Raw genomic sequence first — 25,135 nt, forward strand, 5'->3', positions numbered from 1 at the left:
CTTCATAGTCAAGACTACACTTCTGGAGTCTGCTTGAAAACCAAAGGAGTTTTGGGAATACGTGTGAATTCTCTTGTATTTTGGATGTTCTAATTATCTAATTAATTATCTTTCTATGCTGTGATCCTGCATTAGTTTACCTCAACCTCTGCTGAAGAAATGTGCTAACTGCTTTCTCTGTGAGTTTTAAATAGAATTGCTGACAATAGGGAGATTACATGGAAAGAAGTGGGTCTGCATATAGATAGTTAAAGCTTTTTTATATTTATTGTGTTCCTCTTGTATGCCTTAGTGCATGACGATTAATTGATGCAAAACCTAAGGTATTTCAGTCATGATTCACAAGGTATTGATCGTGTTACAGTTTTCATAGTCAAGCCTTCAGTTCTTGGGGTGGGGCAAAAAACCTGAGCAGCACTGGCAGCAAGTGTGTATTCTGGTGAATTCCACATGTTGTAATCATAATGCTGTAAACTGAACTTTCTCATGACTTCCTCAGAATGACTGGTGACTTGGCCATTCTTTAACATATATAAATAACAAATAATAACTCGTAACAGAAAATTGGTTGGCTAAATGAAAGTCACAGTATTTACACAAATGTATTGAAGACACATAAGATTAGATTTTCACCAAGAAGAAGCAGAATTTGAAGTTGATTATTTTGTTGATATTATCTAGAAACGTCTACATACACGATACCACAAAACCACTTAACTCAGGGTCCATAATGAAACATGATGAAGTCCCAAGCAAGCTATGTTAGTTAGTCCCTGTTATGACACTTGAAATTCAACACAGCATTGCAGAATATAATTATATCCCCTGAAGGATGATTAATATACTTTAGGTCAGCGGTCCCCAACCCCCGGGCCTCGGACCGGTACCGGTCCGTGAGTCGTTTGGTACCGGGCCGCGAGAGTTGAGGCTCAGGTCTGAAATGTATGGTTTTCAGGGTTTTTATGGGTTTTCAGCGTTATTTTGTCATCGTTTTTATCTTAACTCGGTTTTCCTGGGTCTTTTCACGTGTGTTATGAATAAATCTTCTTTTTTTCGGTACCGGTACTAGTTTGATTTTGTTGTATTTATCCGCGACACCTTAAAGGCCGGTCAGTGAAAATATTGTCGGGCATAAACCGGTCCGTGGCGCAAAAAAGGTTGGGAACCGCTGCTTTAGGTAGCGCATTAGTGTTACTGCATTAGTATAGTGTTTTTGTACGAGGGTATCTTCTGAAATGAATGTCTTCTTTTTGAACTGCTAAATGCACCACTTTGCTCTCTAGACACTCCCCAAGTTAGCTGCTGCTCTAGTGTTGGGCAGGAAGGAAGCATTATGCTTTCAAATACTTTTTTATTTCTTGAAACAATGAGTGCTGTGACAGTGTGGGAGAACAATAAAAATGATACTATAAGGCTCTAGGATTGGCAGTATAATTCTCTGGGTTAATGGCTGCCAGGAACTGTTTTCCTGAACATTTTTGTTGTGAGAAAAAGTACAGTTTGGTATGCACAGTAGAGAACATGTTGTTCCTGCAGCCTGCAAGGCTTGGGGAGTTTCTAAACTAACAAAAGTTCATTCGTGCAAATAGGAGGAGGAAGGATACAGACTGTGGGAGATTAGATCCAGAGCAATGTCACTGCCACGCTTCCTGCTTTCTGTTTTTTTTAGCGCCTGTAACAGCTGAAACAAATGTCTTAATGTTGAAGACTTAAGCATGTTTTTCTTTCTGTTGACAAGTGAATAGTGTATTACTGTTTTTTTTTTAAATTAATACAGCCATAACAATTTTATGTGCAAATACTTTAGTCTAGTTCCAAGAAATACAGACCATATAAATATATATATGTATATTTGAAGAAATGTAACTGTTGGTGCTTATTTCTTTGAACTGAATTAGAGCAAATTCATGTAAGTCATTACATCAGCGCCTTTGAACAAATAGCATGTTCATGCCAGCCTATGCAACGCATGAGGGTTCTTGCACTTGATGCGTTTAAAGTGTATGTGTAAAAGAGTCATAGCACTTCATTTGTTCCAGATTTTGTCATGTTACAGCCTTATTCCAAAATGCATTAAATTTATTTTTCAACTTAAATTCTATGCACAGTACCCAATAATGAATAATGAATGGTGCAAATGAACATGAAGAACAAAATGTGTAAAACTCAGATAATCAAATAAGATTCAACAGCATGTGATTCAGCATATTTGAAGGACTTGAACTTCTCTAAATTCATGTTTTCTCCAAACAAATCAACAGCAAACAGTACAAATTTCTGAGCTCATAAATCCACCATCTTTTTATAATGTTCATGAGTTGCACAGTTTCTGTCAGTGAGAAGATTGGCATTGCATAGATTCAACCAGAGAGCTTTATGTAGGAGTGTATCCATGTAAGATTTTTATAGTTGTCTGGCTCCACCAAACTCCAGAAATGCTGAGAATGCTGCTGAAATTTAAGGTGGACATCATTTTGGAGATTTATGATGTCCATCTCCAAAGGACCAACACTGAAAAGCTCAGCCATCTGCCCTGACAACTCACTAATGTCAACATCTAGGAAGGGGTTAGCAATAAATGTCTCAGCGGGCTCCAGTTTCTCAAAGCCATAGAATCTGTCTGAAAACTCCTGTCCCAGTTTGGACACCAGATCACAGAATCTGTGTCCATTAAATACCTTTTCTGCTCCTGAATGGGACTCCAGTATCTTTGCAACTGAGATGAAGTGCTTAAGTCTTTTATTTAGTATCTGCTGGATTTAAAATGAGAATTTAGCTGTGAACACCTTCACACACTGTTTACTCTCTGCCATGCAACTGCTAGTTCAGCTGGTTAATTCTTTCAGTCACGTCCACTAGGAAAGCCAGATCCAACAGCCACTCGATATTTCTTTGTAGTGTGGTATCCTCTCCTCTTACTCACATAGACATTCACTGTGTATGCTATTGCTTCCTTGCAAGTAAATTCCCTTATGAAGTGAGACACACTACTGTGTGTCTCACTTCATAAGGGAATTTTTCTAACAGGTTTTCTGTTTTCTTTGTATTATTGTAGGGTCTTTACCTTACAATATAAAGCAGGTTGAGGCAACTGTTGTTGTGATTTGGTGTTATATAAATAAAATTCAACTGAATTGAACTGAAGTGAAAAATGTCCATCCATATTCAATTTTCTAAGGCAGGCTTACTTGTTTGATAGGATTTAAGGGTTTCTTTTATTCCTCTCCGTGAGAGCAAGTGGCTACATGGGTAAGTAGTTCACATATCTAACTATCAAACTAATTATCTCTGGTTTGAGTATGGGAGGAGCCATTAATGCATTGACAGCTGTGTCAGGAAGACTATCTGTTGCAATACTCTGTCAAATCAACTATATGGTGACCCCTTGTAAATAAGGGAGTTGTAGCTGAAAGATGCTAAAGATCTTTAGGGGGTATTATATGAGAACTGATCTGTGTCTGAGCTGGTTCACAGGGATCCACACACTTTCTGCTGAACACAATCTGACTACTCATCTACTCTCCTTATTCATATAAGGAGAATGTGTGTCTAATAACTTATGTCAACTGCAGAGAGAGACGCATATATCAGATTTTAGCATCTGTTGATCTACAGCTGTGAAATCCAAAAACAGTACTTAGATATAGAATATTTCAGCTTGAAAAGATTACAGAAAGAGGAACTTATTTTTTTTAGACTTGCAGTCTGCTAAACTAAACTAAACTACTAAATAAAATACAACATCTGCGACCACAAAAAAGAAAGATATACACAGCAAACATAAGAAAAGAGCTGAAAACCATACAGACGGCAGATATTTAAACTATTTGACAGTTTAGTGTGAACCACAACTTCCTCCCAGAGGAATCTGACTAGAAACTCTTTGTAACTAAGAGTATGAGATCTGACAGAGAACACAACAGCAAAATGTCAGACATCACTCAAGTGAAAAAATAGGGATATTTCTTCTGTGCAACTGGACAAAATATTTTCTGTTTCTAGAAAGAGTCCAGTGATTTAAAAGAAAAGAAGAGAAAAGTGCCCCCACCCCCCACTCACTTTTTATTAACGCTTAAAAAAGATTGAGATAAATAAAGTTCAGCATGTTCCTGTTAGCAAGCATACATCTACATGTACCTTGAATAAATATCCTTTCTTCTATCACAGATAGGATCAAGATGACAAAAACACAATCGCATAATTTTTTAGAGAGTCACATAAATGTCATCTTTCTTGTTTCAAGACTCTATTGACAATAATTAATTTCCTAGGTTGACCTTGATCAGACAAAAGTGCTGATGTCAAAGGAAATAGCCTGGAGTACTGATTTATTTTAGTATTTTCAGTGTTTGAAAGTGTTCCTGTTTTTTTATTCTTTGGCTGTATCATACCACACTTTTACTAACCAAGTAACTAAAGAGGAAGTTAGCAAGCACTTTCCCCCCAAACCAATACACAATACAGTTTTGGCACATGACTGTGAACAGCACATTTTCCCTCACCTTGCCCTCTAGTGACAGTACACAGAATTCCATGGCAGCGGAGTATTGGGCTTACAAGATTTAAATGACACCTGCTGTATGATAGTGTAGTAGTTTGCACCTTTTTAACATCTGGTGTAAAAATGTGATAAATAAAATATGCAAAACTACCCACTGTGGTAACCCCTTGTAAACAAGGTATACTAGTAGTAGCTTCTCTTCTACTGTTATGTAGTAGAGTGCAGATAGACTTTTATATATTCTGTATTACTGGAAATTTTAACCTTTGCAGAAATAGGTGAAAGGTGTTATATTGCTAAAAATCCATGGACGTCAGAGCCATGGGAAGGTACTTGAAGTTGAGGGTGCTGAAGTAAGAGCATGCATGTGTTGGGTTGGGGGTACTAATTTCTGAGGTATAAAATATATATAATATATTCCATCTGACCGCACTGGACACAGCAGACAAGGTATTTTATGATACAGCAGTGCAGACAGAATCATTTTGTTTGCGTACAGCTGACTAGAACCCATCTAAATATGGATATTATTTTAGCCAGCCCAAAAACCAGATTTAGACAGCATACAACATACCCAAGAACTCTTTTGCACTAAAGATAGGAATGTGAAATTACCGCTTAATGATGTAGGTGGGTGGTTAAAACATAAACTTAATTTCATAATGGAGTTTGACTAAAGTTTTCTCTTGGGATGTTAGGGTGCCATTAAACATGTTCTTTGTTACTTTCTTTTGAATGTTTATGGTTGTAAGGTACATTTACCTAACGTTTCAAACATCCACCACAGGATGGCAACATCGGGAAGAACAATAGTTACTTCTTCCAGATGTTGCCAAGTGCATCTCTGTCTATGTTTTTTTTTTTGTCCTGTTTGTTTTATTACACCAGACACAGAGTCTGCAGTCCAATCTCTAGAAAATCTTTAAAAACTAATACACCTACTGGTAGAAAAAATAATGAAAGGTCACTGATGAGGGGAGAGGGAGCAAGAGACTGAGAGATGGATTAGGGGCATGGCTGCAGTGATGCAGATGCTGTGCTGGTCCATCGTGGTGAAGAGAGAGCCAAGTATAAAAGATAAGCTCTCAATTTAGCAAGCTAGCTTGACTGCCGCTAATTCTACGATTAATTAACTTTCAGCGTCCATAGGGTCAGAGTTGAGAAGTGATAATGTACAAATGTGTTATACTTAGAATTTGGGGGTATCTGTACTTTACTTAAGTACTTCTTTTTCTCAAAATTTTTTTATGTTTACCCCCTACATGTTAACACAAATATCTGTATTTTCTACTCCTTACATTTTAAAAATGGGCTTGTTACTTCAGCTTCAACCCTTAAAGGGATGTAAGCCATCCTCATACAAGAATGCTACAGTACACAATGTGAACACATTCCTACATGGATTACAGTCAGTTACTGCCTTTTCCCATTCTGACAACTCTGTCTGCCAAATATACAGCATAGCCCTACATATAACATACACATGTATGTTTATACTTAATTAACCATCATCACTACATCCTTAAAAAATGCAGTGTTTTCTTATAACACTAGTTAAAGAAAACTAAATAAATTACAGTACGACCATTCTGGGAGTTTCAACATCCTGGCCATTCATCCATCCATTTTCTTCCTCTTATCCATGGGCCAAATTGTGGGAAGAGCAGCCTAAGCTTAACAGCCCAGACCTCCAGCTCCTTCACTCCTTCCCCCTTCTTTACCTCATATGCGGAAACACTGACACGTTCCCAGCATGATGTAAGCTTATAACCAGCTGTTATTGTTATAGCTGTCAGCTGTGTAGAGGCTGAGATAATCCATTATATAAAATTTCAAGCACCTAAGCAATATTCTGTCCCTAGTGTCAAGTACAGAGGACTCCATTCCCTTTTATAAGTTGGAATGAGTGAAGAAGCAGCCAGCGCCCAAAGAAACTCTGGAGAACTATCAATTAAGATAATTTTAAAATATTTACAAGGTAGTCTGGCTATTGGAAGAAATATGTTAAGAAAGAGCTTGAATCCTCTACACAGCTGTAATATGTGTTTATTGTAACGTTATGTGGTTTGATTCACTGCAATGGCCAATTTGTAAAAAGTACTTTTCATGAAAATCATTGAAGGTAAATTAAGAATAAGACCATGAACAATTAGTAACATCAGGTCATGTATAGATAAACTTCATCATGAAATTCCTTTGCATAAATATTAATATGTCATGATTATTAGTTTGCTGTAAATAAACCTTTTTTGTTTTGTCATATCAGATAAATGTGTCATATCTGACATATTATAGGCTCCAGCCCCCTGTAGCTCTGACAAGGATGAGCGAAAGAGGATGGATGGATACTTTCAGTCACACCTTTCATGTGCCAGATATCTCTGACTGTTACTGAAACGTATGTTAAGCACAGCTCTTATCATATGGAAGGAACAAGTTAATGTTTTGGCTTCCTGATATTGGTCTCAGTTTGAGATATTTTGAGTAAAAGGATGTTGATATCATCTCTGCAGTTTGAGATATTTTGAGTAAAAGGATGTTGATATCACCTCTGCATGTTGTGAGTCTGAAGAGTGGCATTGCATTGCTGAAACAATTGCACGACTGGAAGGAATGTGTAGAAATGTAGATTTGTACATTTCTATTTGAGGGAGAGAGGAACAAAATATGGGGAAGGTACTTGTTTTACTTGTTTTTGCTCTCTGCATAAGCGGTACACAGCTGAAAAAAGGTAAGAGAATTTTATAAAAAATTTAAGAGCAGATTTAAGTGTTTTTTCATGGAAATTGACAGTTAATCTGAAAATTAAACTGCCACAGTTTCATTATTCATATAAAAACACATGATTTTGCCATTGAATGGTTTATTATAGAATGGTTTTGAATAGTTAGCCAAACATTGCCTTGTGCAGCTCTGTCAGTTTGAAAACTTTCCGTATTTTCTGTCATGCACATTCATCTTTGAGTTTTCAAGCGCAGAAAAAACAAGCGTGGCACTGAAAACAGTTTTCTATTAACAAAATATATCAGTACATATGTTGGTACAAATATATTTGAAAATCATTTATATTTTGAATGAACTGCAGTAACTTTCATTTTTGTATTGTTTTGTTGTTTTTGGGTTTTTTTTGGTTTTTTGCAGGACAAAAGAGACGGAGGGAGCAGAAAAACAGCTCTGAGGTTGTTTTTCCCATGCCCAGAACATTTAAAGGGGCCCCAGTCATTAACATTCAGCCCTTCGTAAATGGGACTCAGGCTTCCTTTCTAACTTATTCCCCTCCAGCTCTGAACTTGCTCAACAACAGCACAGTGCGGTACCTCGGTGGTTCTCTGAGCACCCGAGTCATTCCCATTATTTACATGTTAGTGGTTACAGTTGGGATTCCAGCCAACATATGTTTGCTAGTGACTAAAATCCGAAAGGTGTCTTCTGCCATCCTCTACTGCAGCCTGGCTGTCTCCGACCTCTTCCTCCTCCTCTCCCTCTTCTTTAAGGCTCACTACCATTTCCATGGAAACCACTGGGTTCTCGGAGAGACTGCTTGTCGAGTTGTTACGGCATGTTTCTACGGCAATCTCTACTGCTCGGCCATGACGCTGGCTTGCATCAGCATCGAACGCTACCTGGCTGTGGTGTACCCGTTCCTGTACAAAAGTATGCCCAAGAGGCTTTGTGCTGCCTGGGTGAGCCTGGTTCTGTGGGGGGTGTTTGGTGTCGCCATCATCCCAGAGCTCATCGTCCAGCAGAGCTACTGGCTCCCTCAGCTCAACCGCACAACCTGCCATGATGTGTTGCCCCTGGATCACAGCTCTCACATGTTTCTGCTCTACTATCACCTGATTCTTATTGTCTTATTTCTTATGGTGCCTCTGGTTGTTATAGCGGTGTGTTTTGCCCGAATCATCAACAAGCTCACAAGGTCACATTTTGACTGGGTGGCGTACATCAAAGCAAGCTCACTGGTGTTTAGTATCTTCCTGGTGTGCTTTGTCCCCCCTGGAGTCCTACACTTTGTCCATTATGTCCAACTGTTTGTGGATGGAACAGAAACTTTGTATGTGTACTTTAATGTGGCAGTGTGTTTGTGCTGTGTCCATGCCTGTCTGGATCCCTTCCTTTTCCTTTTCCTGTCCAAGGCTGCACACTCTAGGTTTCATTTTAAAACTTTCAAGAGAAAGACACTGAGCAGTGTCTTGTAAACACATAACACGTAGACAAAGGATTAGCAATAAGTAATTATGACTTTTTATTTTTGTAGCCAATCATGAGAAAAATGATTCTCCTTGGTTGCTATCCAAAGAGAAATCAAAAATACCTATTCTATTCATTTAAAACTTGCAGTTTACCTGAACCTGATTTTAACTTTGTTTAGTTTATGTGTGTGTGAGACACATATACAATTGGAAATTAAAAAAGAAAGCACTAACAGGCCAATTTATTAAGTACAGCTTACTAGTACTGAAATGGACACCATTTTGCCTCCAGAACTCCTTTAATTCTTCATGTAATATGTTCAGCAAGGTGCTGAAAACATTCCTCAACAATTTTGCCTATATTGACATGAAAGCATTATGCCGTTGCTACAGATTTCTCAGCAGCACATCCATGATGCATGATGTGATTAGCCAAGAAGTTATCTATTGCTATTAAAAACTATCAAAAATTAATCAACATGAGTGACCTAAATCTTGCTAAGAGTAAACCTAACTTGATAATATACTTGTTTTGTTGCATAAATAATAAAGAAAATATCTGAAACGCTTACCATTTATTCCAGAAGAGAGTTTTTGTGGCATTTTCTTCTTTTCCCTCCACATTCCAAAGCTATGAAATCACAATGACATGAAGGGTTAGCTGCAATGTTGATCCTGGATGAACATTATTAGGATGGAATGCCACTGTGTGAAACCATGTGAACTGTAGTCTCAGTTGTACACACAATAAACACTGCTGTGTGATTAGATGTTAAGACTTATTTTGCAGGCAAGCCCGTATTTCTGATAAACCCATTTTTTATCTGTGAAAAATCAGCACACTTAAATTTCCTCTTACTTACTTTGGCTCTATAACTATCACATGATGTTTATTTTCTGAGTCTATAATACTAAAGGCCTTCCTGATGAACACTTCTAATGTCGCGTTGAGGCTCATAGTTTAAAATTTGTACATTAAATTATGTGAAAAAGCACATCCACCAAACGTATTCTTTAAATCTACTGCAATACTTTAGTACGTCTAAAATTTAAGTTTATTTATAATGGCATTTTATAGATATTACCATGATTTGTTTGGCCACAAACAAAATTCTGATGTTGTCATATCCGTTTTACTTAAAAAATGAGTAGTCTGAGGGTTTGTGTGAACAAAGTGACTTAAAATCAAGTCATACTAATACACAACTATATTTTTATAACAAATCTAAAGGACTTTAAATAATTGGTTAATCAAATTATTAGTCTTTGAAATTATTCCTTTTAACAGCCCAATACGAGTAGGTGGACATGTATTGTGTAGCTTCATGTTTACCATTCTCTTCATTATTTGAGCCTTCAAGGGGCTGCTGTTATGATTTGGCACGAATACATGACATTTATAAGTTCTTTGTTAGTTATTTTCTGGAAGTTTTAAACGTAAACTTTTTGTCATTTGAAAATAGAAACAGAAAGTAACACAATGGGACGGCAAGTTTTTTTTTCAGTTACGACACAGGAAAGATGCAGTTACTTTAGACATACCACTCGCACCACTTTTAAGAAAAGAAGGAGGGGAATCATGCTTAGTATGACGATGAAAAAAGTGATTTCTGCCTACATCACCACTGTTCGTGGTAGACAAAATGGGTGATATTTAACTGGTCGCAAATGGCTTGTAATGACTTGAGGAAGTATTCCTCCTCTGTCCCCTCACGGCCACTTGTGCCTCAATTTTATTCCACAACTTAGACACTCATGACACATGCATTTTGGTCCTTGGGGGTGGGCATGGTGTCCAGAGGGGGGGTCTGTTCATTCAGCATCACCACTGGTGCTGGTGCCCACTTCTCAATTTTAAAACAGCCTGTAGACATCGAGGGTCACAGACACACACTATGTTGGTCGGCTGCTGCTTCTAAAAATATCTTGTATTATTAGTACTGTGTGCTTTTCAGTAACAGTTATTATTTATTCTTTACTATTATTTATGCATATGTTGGTTGTTTCTGTGATTTCTCTGCTGCGGTAGGTGTTGAAGCAGAATATGTTTTGTCCCTTGTCTCCCTTTCTGTCTCTATCCCTCTTCTTCTCCTCTATTTTTCTCTCCCTCTCCTTCTGTTAAATTCCTTCCCAACTTCTCTTTCTTCTTTTTTCCCATCCCCTAGTGTTGTCTGTTGTAACTATAATAATTCAAAATAAAAAATCCTAATAAAATTCTAATAAACTATGACTATCAAGTGGAACATTATGCAAAATATCATAATGGTCCACTTGGGAAAGTAAATCTGTTGGGCCTTTTTTGGCCTTCAGATAACAATTCTGATTGACACACTGCCGGACAGGAGAAGAGGAAAAAAATGAAAAGAAATGTAATTAGTGGAGGATGGTCTCCGACTTTCACTGAAACATAGATTAAACATAACCTGTTAGTCCTCCTCAAGGTTGGAAAGAACATTCTAAAGTTTCCATTAAGTTGACTACAGTGGAGAGCATTTGGTTGTCTCTGTTTGAGTCATCTGTGACATTTGGAGTTTGACGTCACAACAGGAAGTTGAGGTCACTGCTGGGGCACAACACACCCTGATACTGATGTTACTTCTTCCCTCTGATAAAAATATACGCCGAAAACAAGGCCCGGGTCACATCTGTGATCAGCTGGATGTCTACAATAATAAAATATTCTTTGATAAAAGCAGAGAAAATACTCCAACAATCCTTCCACCAGCATGTGTCCTGATCTGTCTAACCCTGATCACTTTCAAGCATATTAAGTTTCCTGTAAATGTAAAAGTGAAATGTAAATAACATGCCAAAAACACAGAACTTAAACTGCAGTAACAGAAACCTTCTTAAAGGTTTCTGAACCAAAATGAGTAATGTTTTTAGTAAGCGTACCTGTACACAAATAGCTGCAGAAAAGGAAGGGAAGAAAAAGCTGCTTATGTTGAGGCAGGCTTATCATCTTCACACAGGCATTTCCTTGACTCACCAGTTTTTCCTTTTTCTGTGTGTTACCTCTCTTCATAGCTCCAAACTTAGGCATCATATAACTTAACTGGAATGAATGCAGCACTAGGAGAACTGTGTGAAAATGTATATTTGAACATTTCTATTTAAGACAGTAAAGTACTGAGATATCAGGTAAAAAGTGGGTCAGTATTTGTTTTGGCAAAGATACAGCAACAATAAAATAGTTTTCAGACAAGACAGAGTAGGGAAGTGAAAACCATTGTCCTTCATATTCAAAACGAAAGCAAAGATATTTTGTTTTGATACTGTGTTGGGTGAACGTGTGATTTTTTTTTCTTACAAGGGTCGGCTTTCAAGTTCCTCCCACAGAGCTAACCGAGAGAAGCAGACTGGGGTGACAGGGAAAAGCAGTGATAACAAACAAAGAAGAGGCTTGCTAGTGACTCTTAAGCTGGGAGCCGATCAACAAGAAGAAAAATATGGGGAAACTACTCCTGGTTTTCTTCGTTTTTGTCCTCTGTATGAGCAGTACACAGCAGAAAAAAGGTAGGAGAAGCTTGTCAAAATTCAACAACAGCTTTAAGTAACAGTTTCATGGACTTGAGAGATAATCTAAAACATCTGGCGGTGTTGCTGAGGGTTGGCGGGTAGAATGACTGTTTGGTAAAAACTGGCTGAAACAGGATTTGAAGCAGATTCATGACCCTGAATTATTTATTATACATATATATACTTTGAATACTTAATATTTCAATATCTTGACATCATATTGTCCAGCTATTTCAGTGAGAGGATTTTTTTTGTGTTTTCTGAGTTTCCTAATCATTATTTGTTCGTGGAATTTAAGTTAGATGAAAGTGTTTTGAGAGCATTTGGCTACAGATGAAACTAAATATCTAAATACCTAGCACATTGTATAGATACTTTGAACCAGTATATTTGAAATCTATGTTGGTACAAATATATTTGAAAATCATTTACATTTTGAATGAACTGCAGTAATTTTCATTTTCGTATTGTTTTTTTTTTTTTTTTTTTTTTTTTGCAGGACAAAAGACACGGAGGGAGCAGAAAAACAGCTCTGAGGTTGTTTTTCCCATGCCCAGAACATTTAAAGGGGCCCCAGTCATTAACAATCAGCCCTGTGTAAATGGGACTCAGGCTTCCTTTCTAAATTATTCCCCTCCAGCTCTGAACTTGCTCAACAACAGCACAGTGCGGTACCTCGGTGGTTCTCTGAGCACCCGAGTCATTCCCATTATTTACATGTTGGTGGTTACAGTTGGGATTCCAGCCAACGTCAGTATCTTGTGTTTGCTAGTGACTAAAATCCGAAAGGTGTCTTCTGCCATCCTCTACTGCAGCCTGGCTGTCTCCGACCTCTTCCTCCTCCTCTCCCTCTTCTTTAAGGCTCACTACCATTTCCATGGAAACCACTGGGTTCTCGGAGAGACTGCTTGTCGAGTTGTTACGGCATGTTTCTACGGCAATCTCTACTGCTCGGCCATGACGCTGGCTTGCATCAGCATCAAGCGCTACCTGGCTGTGGTGTACCCGTTCCTGTACAAAAGTATGCCCAAGAGGCTTTGTGCTGCCTGGGTGAGCCTGGCTCTGTGGGGGGTGTTTGGTGTCGCCATCATCCCAGAGCTCATCGTCCAGCAGAGCTACTGGCTCCCTCAGCTCAACCGCACAACCTGCCATGATGTGTTGCCCCTGGATCACAGCTCTCACATGTTTCTGCTCTACTATCACCTGATTCTTATCATCTTATTTCTTATGGTTCCACTTGTGGTTACAATTGCGTGTTTTGCCCGAATCATCAACGAGTTAACAAGATCACACTTTGACTGGGGAATGTACATCAAAGCAAGCTCACTGGTGTTTAGTATCTTCCTGGTGTGCTTTGTACCCTCTGGAGTCCTACACTTTGTCCATTATGTCCAACTGTTTGTGAATGGAACGGAAACCCTGTATATGTACTTTAATGTGGCAGTGTGTTTGTGCTGTGTCCATGCCTGTCTGGATCCTTTCCTTTTTCTTCTCATGTCCAAATCTGCAAGCTCCAGGCTTTACTTCATGTCTTTCAAAGGCAAGACGCTGAGCATATCTTTCTAATAGAAACCTGTTTAACAGTGTTAAAAAGTAAGTGATCATATTTCTTATTTTTGTGGATGATAATGAGGGAAATGTTCTCCTTGGCAGGAATCCAAAGAGAGATCAAAAGCACATGATTTTTCATTTAAAACTATAAATTTTGTATTAACCTTATTCTATGAGTCATAATTGTTGTTTTATTATAAAAGTTCTGTTTTGGTGATACCCACACACAAAACGTAACTCCTATATTTAAAAACTAGAAAACAATAAGAAACTTGAAAGTGTAAAAGAAAAAAGAAAACAAATGTATACGTACATAATACATTTTCCTGTTTAATGACAGTAGTGGCAGCAAGATTTACAGCATGTAGGGTCATTTTATGCTTACTGTAATTCACAAGTTATTTGAAAAGATGCAGTGCAATGATACATAAAATATGAGTTTTAGTGTCTGCCATTTGGTTGCTATTATAATAGTATTTTAGTAAAGCTACTGTAATCTGCATAAACAATTCATTAGAGTAAAATGCATCTACATATGTTCATGTTCCCTGAATTTCATTTTTCTCTCTACAGTGTTTACAGTAATTTCCCTACTATTCTCTGTTGTGTAACTACCCTGAAGATTTGAACTGGAAGTTAATGTCATGATGGGCTTTAGCTAAAACATAGCTGTGTGTTTTTATGTCAATTTGTATATGTATATAGTATATGGATGTACATAGAAGATGAAAGGATGTATATTATTTTTTAAATTAAATAATAAATATAATTAATAAATGTGTCAAGTAAGAATACTATACATCTATACTTAAAAAAAAGATTTCATAACCTTTTTGAACTTTTACAGTAGTATATAACTATATTCTATACATTTCTGTATCTCCGGCTTTCCTGTGAACTTTTCAAAGATATCGTCAGTTATTAAACTACTCTACTTCTCTCTGCTCTCTACCACTGACTTGGTATTTCCTAACCAGCCTTTGACAGGATGTAGAGTAAAGTGACACTGAGGAGTAGAAAAGTCTACTGTCCGTCACGTCACACTGGGGTAGTAAAAAAAGAAAGCACTGTGTTAAAATTTTGTCTATGACTCACTTCTGGCTGTAATTGACATTAGTGATAAGACAGTTTACTGAGATTAATCTTTATTCTTTATTAAAGATTCTTTGACTGTGTCTTTGACTAAGGGCAGGCAGAGAGAGTTGCATGTTTTGGTAAATTTAGTATGAATGGCACCATCTGCTGGTAAAAATGAAAGTTCAACAGCTGCTCAAATGAAACTCTTTATTCAATATGTAGATACCAGAGGAATCCACCTTTACATTGCATTCACTAGAGCTTTTTATCAGCCTTATCAAAATAAATCATGTCAAGGTCAGATTTTTATCTTTACACACACACCTGCACAGGTAGTTTGACAGCAGGGCTTTTCAAATCTGAAAGTCTCAATGGTGGCACTTTAATTCCTGCTCCAGTGACAATAATGACTAATCTAACCGGAAATCACCCGAAAAACAGATCTGAAAACTCCTGCTGGAGGTCAGTTTGTAGTAAATACAGTCATCTCATCACTAGCATGCCCCTTCACAATGACGCAGAAGAACAATTCAGTTTAAGGAACACCTGTCCACAACAAACCTGACAACACACGAGAATGATACATTCACCTTTAACCCGGGAATCACATCTGTTAACCTCCACAGAGGAACAGCAAAGACACCAAAATGGCATATAGCACACAAAACAGAGGGACTTAACAAACATGCAGGATTTCAGTCTGGAAACTGTGATGTACAGTATAACAAGTTTGTTCAGCACAAGTGGAAGAGCGAAGGAGAAGCCACAAGGCAAGGCCGAGGACAGACAGAGATAAAGCATCAAACACAGGAAAGCAGATTCATATCTTGAAACAGCTGCAGTCCATTTATATTGGTAGAAAAAGGAAATAATTGGTCAATAATAGGTCCTTTAACACCAAAACTAAGATATATGTGAGAAACATAATATAACATACAATAACAGTATCACCAAAGCTGACAAAAATTATGAAATTCCAATGATTTTTTTGTATGATGGAACTAATGCAGAACAAACTACAAGTTTATGTTTTACAAATGACCTAATGTGTGTTAACATCAACTCATTAGCACTGAAGCAGGAGGTTGTTCAAGCATATAAGTCACAAAAAATAATGTTCTACAAATAACTTTTTTATTTATTTTATTAGATATCCCTCTCTGAGGTCACTGTAGTTTTGTTTGTGGTGCTCACAGTGCTGAAAAGTGTGATTTGTAAATATTTCCAAATATATAACATGTGTTTCCTTTGCAAATTAGGAAAGAAATACTGTTATTCAAAAATAACTAGCATTTCAGGATAAACTTTACTGTTGACTCCCCCCAGTGCTTGATTTTGGGATGACCAAAGGTGAACCAAAGTTAGGCCCAAAGTTGGTCCACTTTGGATCAAAGTGACTTCTTTGGTCCAGACTGAAATATCTCTTTGTTCATGTTCCCCAGAGGATATATCCTACTTAATAAAGCAGTTCGTTTATTTTTCTCCATATCTTTAATTAGCTAGATGGCTATTTTTGTCATTTATGACATTCACCTCCAAAAGACACCACCCTTGACTGCACTTGTCTGCACTGCACTACAAAATATTTATGCTAGCACAGGAAACGCACATGCTAGCTTAGCCAGCATGATAGTGCAAGGCTGCAAAGGCTAAAGAGCCTTTAAAATCTTAAATAAGTGAGCATCACAAACAAATTGAATTTGCAATCTTACCATTTTTTTGTTTTTTTGTTTTGTTTTCTTGTTTTTTTAGAATTTGAGTGACTTGGCCTTTTGCACATGGCTTTTAGTTTCAATTCATGATATAAATCAAAATGTAAAAACCTCAGTTCCTTGGTTTAAGAAAAAAATTAGAAAAAAATATCTGTCCACATGTGTTAGTCTAGATATACATGCAATAAACTTACAGTCGTAGTCAAAAAGTTCTATATAGTCATCACAGGCATCAGTGTCATCTGTTGGGCTTCTGTTCTCTGAACTGTCTTTTTTTTTTTTACCAGGATGTAATAATTGTACAGCATACAATTCTTTAGGCCTTTAAAACACAAAAATTGTGTGCACAAGTTTGAATTTGTTTTGGATATTTGATTAAATGTTTTTTAGCAAGTTATACCTCGACTAGAGGCCTTTGTTAGCTATGAACAAGCTTCTGTGGTTAAGAAATAAGTTAGAATGTTCAGGAAGTCTGAAATCAACCCAAAACTGCTGGAACACTAGCATCACTGTCCACATTGAAGCCAGTTTTATATCACCATGGCCTGAGAAGTTGTGGACCAAGAAAGAAGCCCCTGAACCAAAACTGACACCTTCAAGCTTGAAAGTTTTATGGTCAGATGAGACAAAGACTGAGCTGTTTTGCTACAATGACAAGAGGTATGTTTGAGATCAATAGCTAGGTGGTTAAAACTGGGGCACAACTAGGTTTTCCAACAACATAATGACCCCAAACACACATCAAAGCTGGTTTTGGAACAGTTTAAGCTTGCTAACATTATTCTTCTGAAATGGTCTTCCCAACTAACCAATTTGTACCTGGTTGATTGAGGTACAAATTGTTAACAGTCATTTAACCAATTTCAGGGGTGTATATAAATCTGTGTGGATTTGACAATAAAATAAATTCACCTCGTGTAGCCAATTCTTATTTTTAAAGTAAATAAAGATGTGTGCGGTACAATCATTCCACCCTGAAAAAAGAACCATTCAAAGAAATCATTAAAAGCCCAAATTCACCATGATATTTGTGGCCATGACAAGTGTATGCAACCTTCTGATCACAGCTGTACATACAGAGAGAGAGAGAAATACACACACACAGGTGTGCTCACTGCAGTATCAAGAGATGGGAATGAAAAAAGCAAGATAGAGCAGCAAAGCTTCCAGCAAGGTTTGGAAGGAGAGGTGGGCTTGACGGTAAGAGAGGCACAGCATCTGAGAAAGGCCTTTGAGTTTCAGACGGAGCAGCAGCAAGGCAGGAACAGAGTGACAAGACAGACAAAGTGACACTATGAAGAAACCAGGACAATGAGACAGATAGAGAGGGGGAAAAAGACTCAAAACATAATTTGATACCAACAGAAGTAAATTCTTTTTGGCAGATGAAATTAAAAGAAAGAGCAAAGCCCTTCATGGTGAACTAAGCAATACCAACATGAGAGATGCAGAGAGGAAGCATTCAGACAAAAGGATTCCAGGCCCCAAAAGTCTCTTACTGTAAAAAGCAGAAAATGTAAACTTCTTTTCACTTTAGAAATGTAGCTGCTTAAGTTGCCAGTTTGGACTAAACTACTATGTATATCATTATTGATTTTTATGGCCTTGTCATTTTTGCAAATTGCAGCAAAAGGCTTAAGTATCATCAACCTATTTTATCAATGGAGTGAAAATTGTAGGAGCAAAGTTCAAACACAGTAAATCGCCACCCAAAAAACAGAAAAGCACATTGGTAAAGCAATAAATAAGACATAAATTAATAAATAAATAATAAAACAGCCTGTCTAATTATAAACACTTAATAAATAATTTCTTTTTAAGCAAGCCAACTTTGCCAACTTTCAAGTTTTGACTCAAAACAATACCTCCTTCCCCATCCTGGTGCTATATGTTGATCACAAATTTGCTTTAGGTTTATTTATGATATTTCATGATTTTATAATGAACACTGAAGATCCTAACCATGTCCAATGATAACTGTACCTTATACCATTAAAAGTGTTTTCATTGTTACTGGTCATAGTTACTGTAATGACTATAGCATGAGATATGAGCAAACAATATCCCAAGGGACCAATAAATAAATGGGGACTATTTTGGAGGCTTACATAAATAAGCTGAACTCAGTTATGCTCACAATTTAATTTTATATCTTTATAAACTCATTGGGCAGACATCCGCAACAGTCCCAATTTCTAATTTGGCCCCTTTCGAAAATTAATTGCCCGACCCTTTACAAGGGGGTAACTGCTCCTATATGTAGTTACAGTCACGCATTGATACATGAAAAAGATTACTGCTACAGAAAGCAACTGTGGACAATATCTACAATAAATAAACGAATAAAAATAAAAACTTTAGAAAACAGATGAGACTTGTACACACAGTAAATTAAAAATGTCCTAATGGCTATAATAGAGAAGGCTAAACAAGTAATTAAACTGCAGCATGAAAACTGTGACTGTGTGTGACATTACCTGTCTGGAAAAAAGTAGAGCATAATTTGCTGACAGATCTTTATCATTTGTGTGTCATGTTCATGAATGTTTTTAACTCTTTTCTTTAACTCTTTTGGAGATGCTCATATGGATCCTTCGGCTATATAACATTTACAAATTTAAGCAAAACGTCAATGGGAAGACTCCTATAAACAGCTGCAAGCAATAAACTGAACTCCTGTGCTCAACATTTTGTGCAGTCATTGTGCATGAAAGGTCTTCAGTTATTTTGGACTGTGTGTCCTTTTGCTGACTAAGGGCAAGCAAATTATTGACCAGCATGAGCCACACAAGGTAGAGCCTCAAAGCAAGTGTCTCATGCCAAAAGCTTGACAGTTGGCAAACCTGAGCTGCTGCTGGTGGCTTCAAATGCACATGTAAACAAAAACGTCACACATTTCCTTTAATCAGCATACAACTGATTGGAACTCGGAAGGGGAAGGTTGCTAGAAGCCCAAGCCTTTTGCAGCTTTGGCACATGCATTTGTGGGCTGCATGTGTGAAACCGCCCACTGTAGTGCTGAGCTGCAATGAGCTGCTGTTTTAAAGACTTTAATCACCGCTGATAAATTTAGCTTGCTTCTGAAAAGCTTTTTTTTTCTCCAAATTCCTGCAAGAATGCCAATAGCTCTGGTAAAAAGCCACTGGCATAACATTTGATATTCTAAATGAAGCTCCTCTGTACACCTACTGCTCTGAAAAACTGCATTTCATTATCCTAATTTACCAGGTATTTCTCTCAGAAATAACAGAATAATAAAACTCATCATGAATCTGAGTTTGTGAACATATTCCGCATATTTTATGGAAAAAAAGTAAATAAAAAACAAACTGCAAAGCACATTTCAAAAATATTTTAACAAATCACTTTCTGTAAATATGTTGCTATTCAGTAAACTGAGAAAATACCTGGTAAACAACATACTGTTCTGTGGTGAGGTTTACATGAGGACATTGGCACGTGTGTCTGGCAGTCGGAGCCCCACTAGCCCGCCGCCAACCAACACGGATGATGCCAGCAGAATGGGAATGGCCTTGGTGATGCCAACCAGAGAGCCAAAGATCAGGTTGCCCAGCACCGCTGCCAGCTTACACATAGCATTACAGAAGCCAAATCCTGTGCCCCTACAGACAAAGAGGAGAAGAGGGTTACAAATGTACAGTAAGTATGTCTCATTTGTTTCTTAACAACGTGAAACACCATGTTTTCTTACAAATACTGCTCCAAATATCCCAAATGTGCAGAAATTTAAATTTAATTTCTATTCAGTTCTCAAGGGCACTAGAAGAACTTTTGATTACTAATACAAAATCAAACCTGATTGCCACCAGTTTAGAGAACCAGAAAAAGCTGTAGATAATACAGAAGCCTTGGCATGTTTTTTACTATAGTTCATAATAAAAACTGACACGAGCCCTGAAACACAGTTTCTGATGCAATTTCTGCACCGGGTGTTTTATTATGAAAACTGACCAGCTTCCCTATGCCTTTGCTGTGTCTAACGTCTTGATCTCCAAATATGGTCTATGCAGCTTGATGTGGCTTCTATGAAAAGCATGGCTATTTCAAGGGATGGAAAGTTGAGAGACACTTCTGACACACATCATGGTGCATCTTGTAGATTTGCAAGTTTCGTCTTAAGTATGGGCTCTCCATTTAGGCTCACATTAGTTGGTTTTTGCAGTGATGGGAAATAATAACTCCCTTCTGATATCTTCAACCTAAAGTAATGAACCTGTTTTGAAAATTTAAGTAGTAAAAAGTAGAGGTATTTACTGTATGTTAAACTGTAGGGAGTACAAGCGATAAGTTGTCAGAAAAATAAATGCTCAAATAAGGGTGCCTGAAAATTCAACTTAGTACAAATTACAAAGTATTTGTACTTCTTTACCTCCAACCTGTGTCTAGAATTAAACAGTCCACTGCCGTGACAAAAAAAAAAACCCTTCCAGTACTGTGAAGTGACATTACAGTCTGTGAATGGGTCAGACTTTGGCTGTGAATGTCCTCAGTGTTTCACTAATAAAAGGTTTGAGGTTGCTACTTATCAAAGTAAATTTGAAATTATTTATCACTCCCAAAACTTCCCAACTTTGAAGCAGTGCTATAGCACAGCACTGCTTAGTTTTATTCAAAGATCAAAGCAAAACTTCCTAGCATGAGGAAAAACTCGATTTTTTGTTTTGTTGTTGTAATGTTTCTTGGCCGTAAGCCTCTGCAAGACTAGTTCTTGAAAAATCTTGAAAAAACAAGAAATAATAAAGACGTGTTCTTCTTTATCTTTCTTTCATATGGGGGAACTGACAAGCCAAAATTTTGCACACATATTGGTTTGCTCAGTGATAAACCACAGAGCCACACTATTTCCTGTATTCTAAGTTAGTATATGCAGTAAGTGCACCACTCACCTCCTGTCTGTTGGGTACAGTTCAGTGGTGACCACATCCAGGGAGTTCCAGGCGGAGATACTGAGGCCGTTGTAGAGACAGAGCATGAAGATCATCATTGACTCGCTGGTGCCAAACCAAAGGAAGAAGCAGCTGATGCCTGATAGCACCATGGAACCTCCTGCAGAGCACAGAATGAGCTTTACATCTTAAACTTGAAATAACTTCATTCACGTCACTAGAGGTCACTGCAGGCACAAAAGCCAACTGCACATGACACTAGAACAACAAGGGGAAAAATTGCTATTCATATCCCACATTGAAAGGAAATCCTACCTAACATGCTTAGGCGTCCTATTTTGTCCATGAGGAGAGCAGAGACAATGTTTCCAGGAAGCACAGCCAACGTTCCCAGGAAGTTGACAAAATAGACCCAGTAGGCACTGTAATCGTCATCAAATGTCATCTGACAGCCTGTCTTGTTGTGGTGAAAAGAGCTGTTGATCACCCTTGAATTTGTCAGTTTGGTGTCATCAATATCTGTAAATGTAGAAGATAAAGAAGAAAGGTTTCACATGTTGACTCGGGATTAAAAGTTTGTATCTGACTGTCACCTTCTACTACCACTTGCTACTAACTCGAACGGTGGCAGACAAGACATTATGCATTGTAACATGGAAATCAACACCTAAGAGTATGTTCAAAAGCACAAAAAAACACAAAGTGTTTTCTTTGTTATATCGAGACAAGAATGAGCTTTAATCTCAAATCTGATCATGACTCTTGGGCTCAGAACTACATAAAATACAACTAATTGAAAAAAGTGAACAATGTATATCCTAAGACCAGATGCAAGACGTGAAGAAGCAGACAGATAAATGTTAACATGGAGCTGACAAAAAGGGTAAACATAAAAATGACCCAAGAACACAAGAAAGTTAAAAAAGAAGAAGATTATGAGTGTAACAAACAAGACATGATTCATTAATATGTTAGCTATTTGTTAGCTTCAGATGTATTGATAGGCACATTTGATCAAAGCCATTCTTACTCCAGTCATGCCAGTTTAAACTAACTAGCTCCTTACTGTAGCATGTTTTTGCCAGCTAGCTGAGAAAACTATAATTTGGGATTTGCCTGGTTTAATTTGCCTGTCATTTGTAATCTAATTTGCTAATTGCAAATTTTTGAATTTCACTGACATTCCATGATGTCTTTATAAGTTGCTAAATAACTGCTAGCTTCTTCCTGTCTGAACAACCCTTTACATACAGTCCACTAAAAAGCTAACAGCACTTAGCTTGATGGCTATGATGCTATGCATCATTAGAATACTGACTGCCTAAAAAGTTTGCTTGGACAGGATAGGAAATGACACCACAGTCCATTTAACATTACTACAGAGAGCCAAAGTACTGCAGTACTACTAGAGTTCTTTGTTTGTCTTCTCTGCAGGATAAAGGACTAAAGACTAAAAGACAGACAACAGCACAAATATAAACAACTACAATGCTGGTTCATGCTGTTTGAGTAAAATATTCATTGTGTGGCAGTTCTCTGGACAGAAACGCTTTGTTGATGCCAGAGGAGAGTGGCTAGACGATCTCAAGGTGACAGGAAGGGGGGAGTAACTCAAATAATCACTCGTTAAATCCAAGGTATGCAGAAGAGCATCTCTCAAACACACAACACGTGAAATTCTGCTCTCTAGAGACACATTTCCAATTGCAAAAAGATTTCACATCTCATGGAGCATTACTGGCAAACCCGACATGCCCATGCTGTTGCTATATTCAGCGCTTTCCTGAGTGCTGAAGGGAACTGATTTTCTACCATGTGCTCCCTCAAGGTCTGATTCAGCTCCAATTCTCTCAGACCATTTAAAACACCTCTCCTGCTTTTGCCTTTTGGTTCAACTTGTTTCTTTGTCGGCCTTAAAATAACTGGATTATACTTTCATAACTTACATTTATTAACAGTACAGTTTGACACTTTTGGTGCTGCTGCAATTTTAAATTTGTTTCTGAAAAAGAAAACAGTAACCAGCAAGACCGCCTTAGTAAAGAAAAATCCACATGCACAGAGAAATATTTCTAAATAACTGTCTGACTGAACAATCACATAAGAAAATGTATCTCTGCAGGAGTCATCATGTGGTTACAAACTGCCATTTTCAGTCCTCCGAAGCACAGCTTGGCCCACTTTTTTGTTGTTAAATAAAGTCACAGTTAGTTCAGAGAGGCAATCTGTGCAGGGGGCACAGAGGTTAAGCAGTAATATAGAGGCATAAAGCAGAGGTATAAAATGTTCAAAACCATTCTTTCTTCTCTGAGCAAGAAGTTTGGATCCATAATGAACTGCCAGACAGAGGCGGGGAGCCTGAGTGAGACTTATGTATAAGGCAACAAGAGCCTAATAGGATTTTCTGGGTTGGAGGGAAGTACCTTTGTTCTGGAGAGGCAGAAGAGAAGTGGCCTGAATAAGTGTGCATTTTACAGATGTGGTTTACCTGTGTTGTAAAAGAAGGAGTCTACAAAGGTACAGTTCCTGAAAAAGGATCCTACTGAGGAGACATCTTCAAAGTAGCAGTTGAGAAAAGATGAGTCGATGAACGTGACTGCCTTAAACCTCATACTGATGAACCTAAAAAATAAAAATAAAAATAGGAAGTGGACAAGGAAGGAGTTATTGCAAGAAAGAAGCACCTACTGACAGCGATATGCAACACATATTATTGACAATTAGGGTGATGGCAGATCATTTTCCTTCAAACCAGGGAAAGTGAAATGCAGAGTCACTATTTCAGTGTCTGCACAGACAACAAAGGCAGGGATGAATTGCTGAATGCAAACCAAACGGTCCAATTTCAAACTTCTTAAGATGGAATATTAGAAATTAGATATAACAAAGGCTGCTAGATGGAAGTGAATAGCTGCATTTAACCTGATATAAAACCTCAGCAGAAATTTGAAATATTTCTACTAATATTTTTTTATTTTTGGAGATACAAGGCCTTTTACTTTTTACTGAATTAATTAGGCATTGAGGACATCTGTAACTGAACAGATAAAGCACTTAAAACCAGAATGTATGATATTCTTTATAATACTAATACTAATATAATAATAATACTGTCCACTTCCGTTTGAGTGTCTCAAACTGGGGAACTATGGATACAAATAGCTGTAATTCTACAACAATTCAACAGTTAATGCAATACTTTTGTTGAGCCCCTCAAATTAAAGTTGAAAGCCAGCACTTTAATCACATGATGTATTGGTTTGATTTAAGATTCACTGTGGTGCTAAAAGAGGCAAAATTACAAAAACAAAAAAGGTCACTGTCCTCCAGCAGAACCAGGAATTTCCCACTTCAGTTCACCCTCCGTTCTCCACATTTTTTTTATCATTCAGGAACACGAAAAATAATCCAAGTTGAATTTTATCGAAGTACTGGTCAGCATGACAGCATCAGGAAACTGTTTTTTTGTTTATTTTCTCTTCAAAAAACATATTTATTCTGCTCAGTTCCACTCCATATTTTTCCATGGTCAGCTGCACCCCATCTGCAGTGGATCTGTTCCCCACCAATGGTATATGTCCCACAGTTTGAAAACCACCAGCATCTCCTCCCTTCAGGATGTCTGGCCTTAGCAGTCAGTTATCTATGTGTGCTATTTCACACCACGATACACAG

General features: G+C 37.6%; 2 protein-coding genes and 1 pseudogene across 4 annotated transcripts in view; 2 read left to right on the plus strand and 1 right to left on the minus strand.

Moving 5' to 3' along the window:
• Positions 1 to 7,575: 7,575 nt before the first annotated feature.
• Positions 7,576 to 9,317, plus strand: LOC146384083 (proteinase-activated receptor 3 pseudogene; annotated as a pseudogene).
• A 2,662-nt stretch (positions 9,318 to 11,979) lies between these two features.
• LOC146384084 (proteinase-activated receptor 3-like) lies at positions 11,980 to 14,715 on the plus strand. Its single transcript, XM_084935845.1, has 2 exons — positions 11,980 to 12,210; positions 12,713 to 14,715. The coding sequence occupies exons 1-2, from the start codon at positions 12,144 to 12,146 to the stop codon at positions 13,777 to 13,779; spliced, it is 1,134 nt and encodes a 377-aa protein (XP_084791971.1). The 5' UTR covers positions 11,980 to 12,143; the 3' UTR covers positions 13,780 to 14,715.
• Positions 14,716 to 15,034: 319 nt separating this feature from the next.
• Positions 15,035 to 25,135, minus strand: part of LOC146384085 (synaptic vesicle glycoprotein 2C-like) — a 74,256-nt gene continuing 64,155 nt past the window's right edge. For all 3 annotated transcript variants that reach the window (XM_084935844.1, XM_084935842.1, XM_084935843.1), the window contains exons 10-13: positions 23,949 to 24,082; positions 21,776 to 21,979; positions 21,461 to 21,620; positions 15,035 to 20,176 (exon numbers count right to left, since the gene is read on the minus strand). In XM_084935844.1, the coding sequence (XP_084791970.1) occupies positions 19,993 to 20,176; positions 21,461 to 21,620; positions 21,776 to 21,979; positions 23,949 to 24,082 (682 nt within the window). In that variant the 3' untranslated portion in view covers positions 15,035 to 19,992. The remainder of the gene's footprint in view (positions 20,177 to 21,460; positions 21,621 to 21,775; positions 21,980 to 23,948; positions 24,083 to 25,135) is intronic.

The sequence above is a fragment of the Perissodus microlepis genome, chromosome 7 (assembly GCF_051167445.1).
Source record: "Perissodus microlepis isolate ML-2025 ecotype Zambia chromosome 7, ASM5116744v1, whole genome shotgun sequence".
In the NCBI taxonomy this organism is placed as follows: Eukaryota; Metazoa; Chordata; class Actinopteri; order Cichliformes; family Cichlidae; genus Perissodus; species Perissodus microlepis.

Bases quoted from the DNA above. Each gene is read 5' to 3' on its own strand.
- LOC146384084 (XM_084935845.1), top strand. From the start codon at position 12,144: ATGGGGAAACTACTCCTGGTTTTCTTCGTTTTTGTCCTCTGTATGAGC. The intron at 12,211-12,712 runs GTAGGAGAAGCT...TTTTTTTTGCAG, and splicing joins CAGTACACAGCAGAAAAAAG to GACAAAAGACACGGAGGGAG.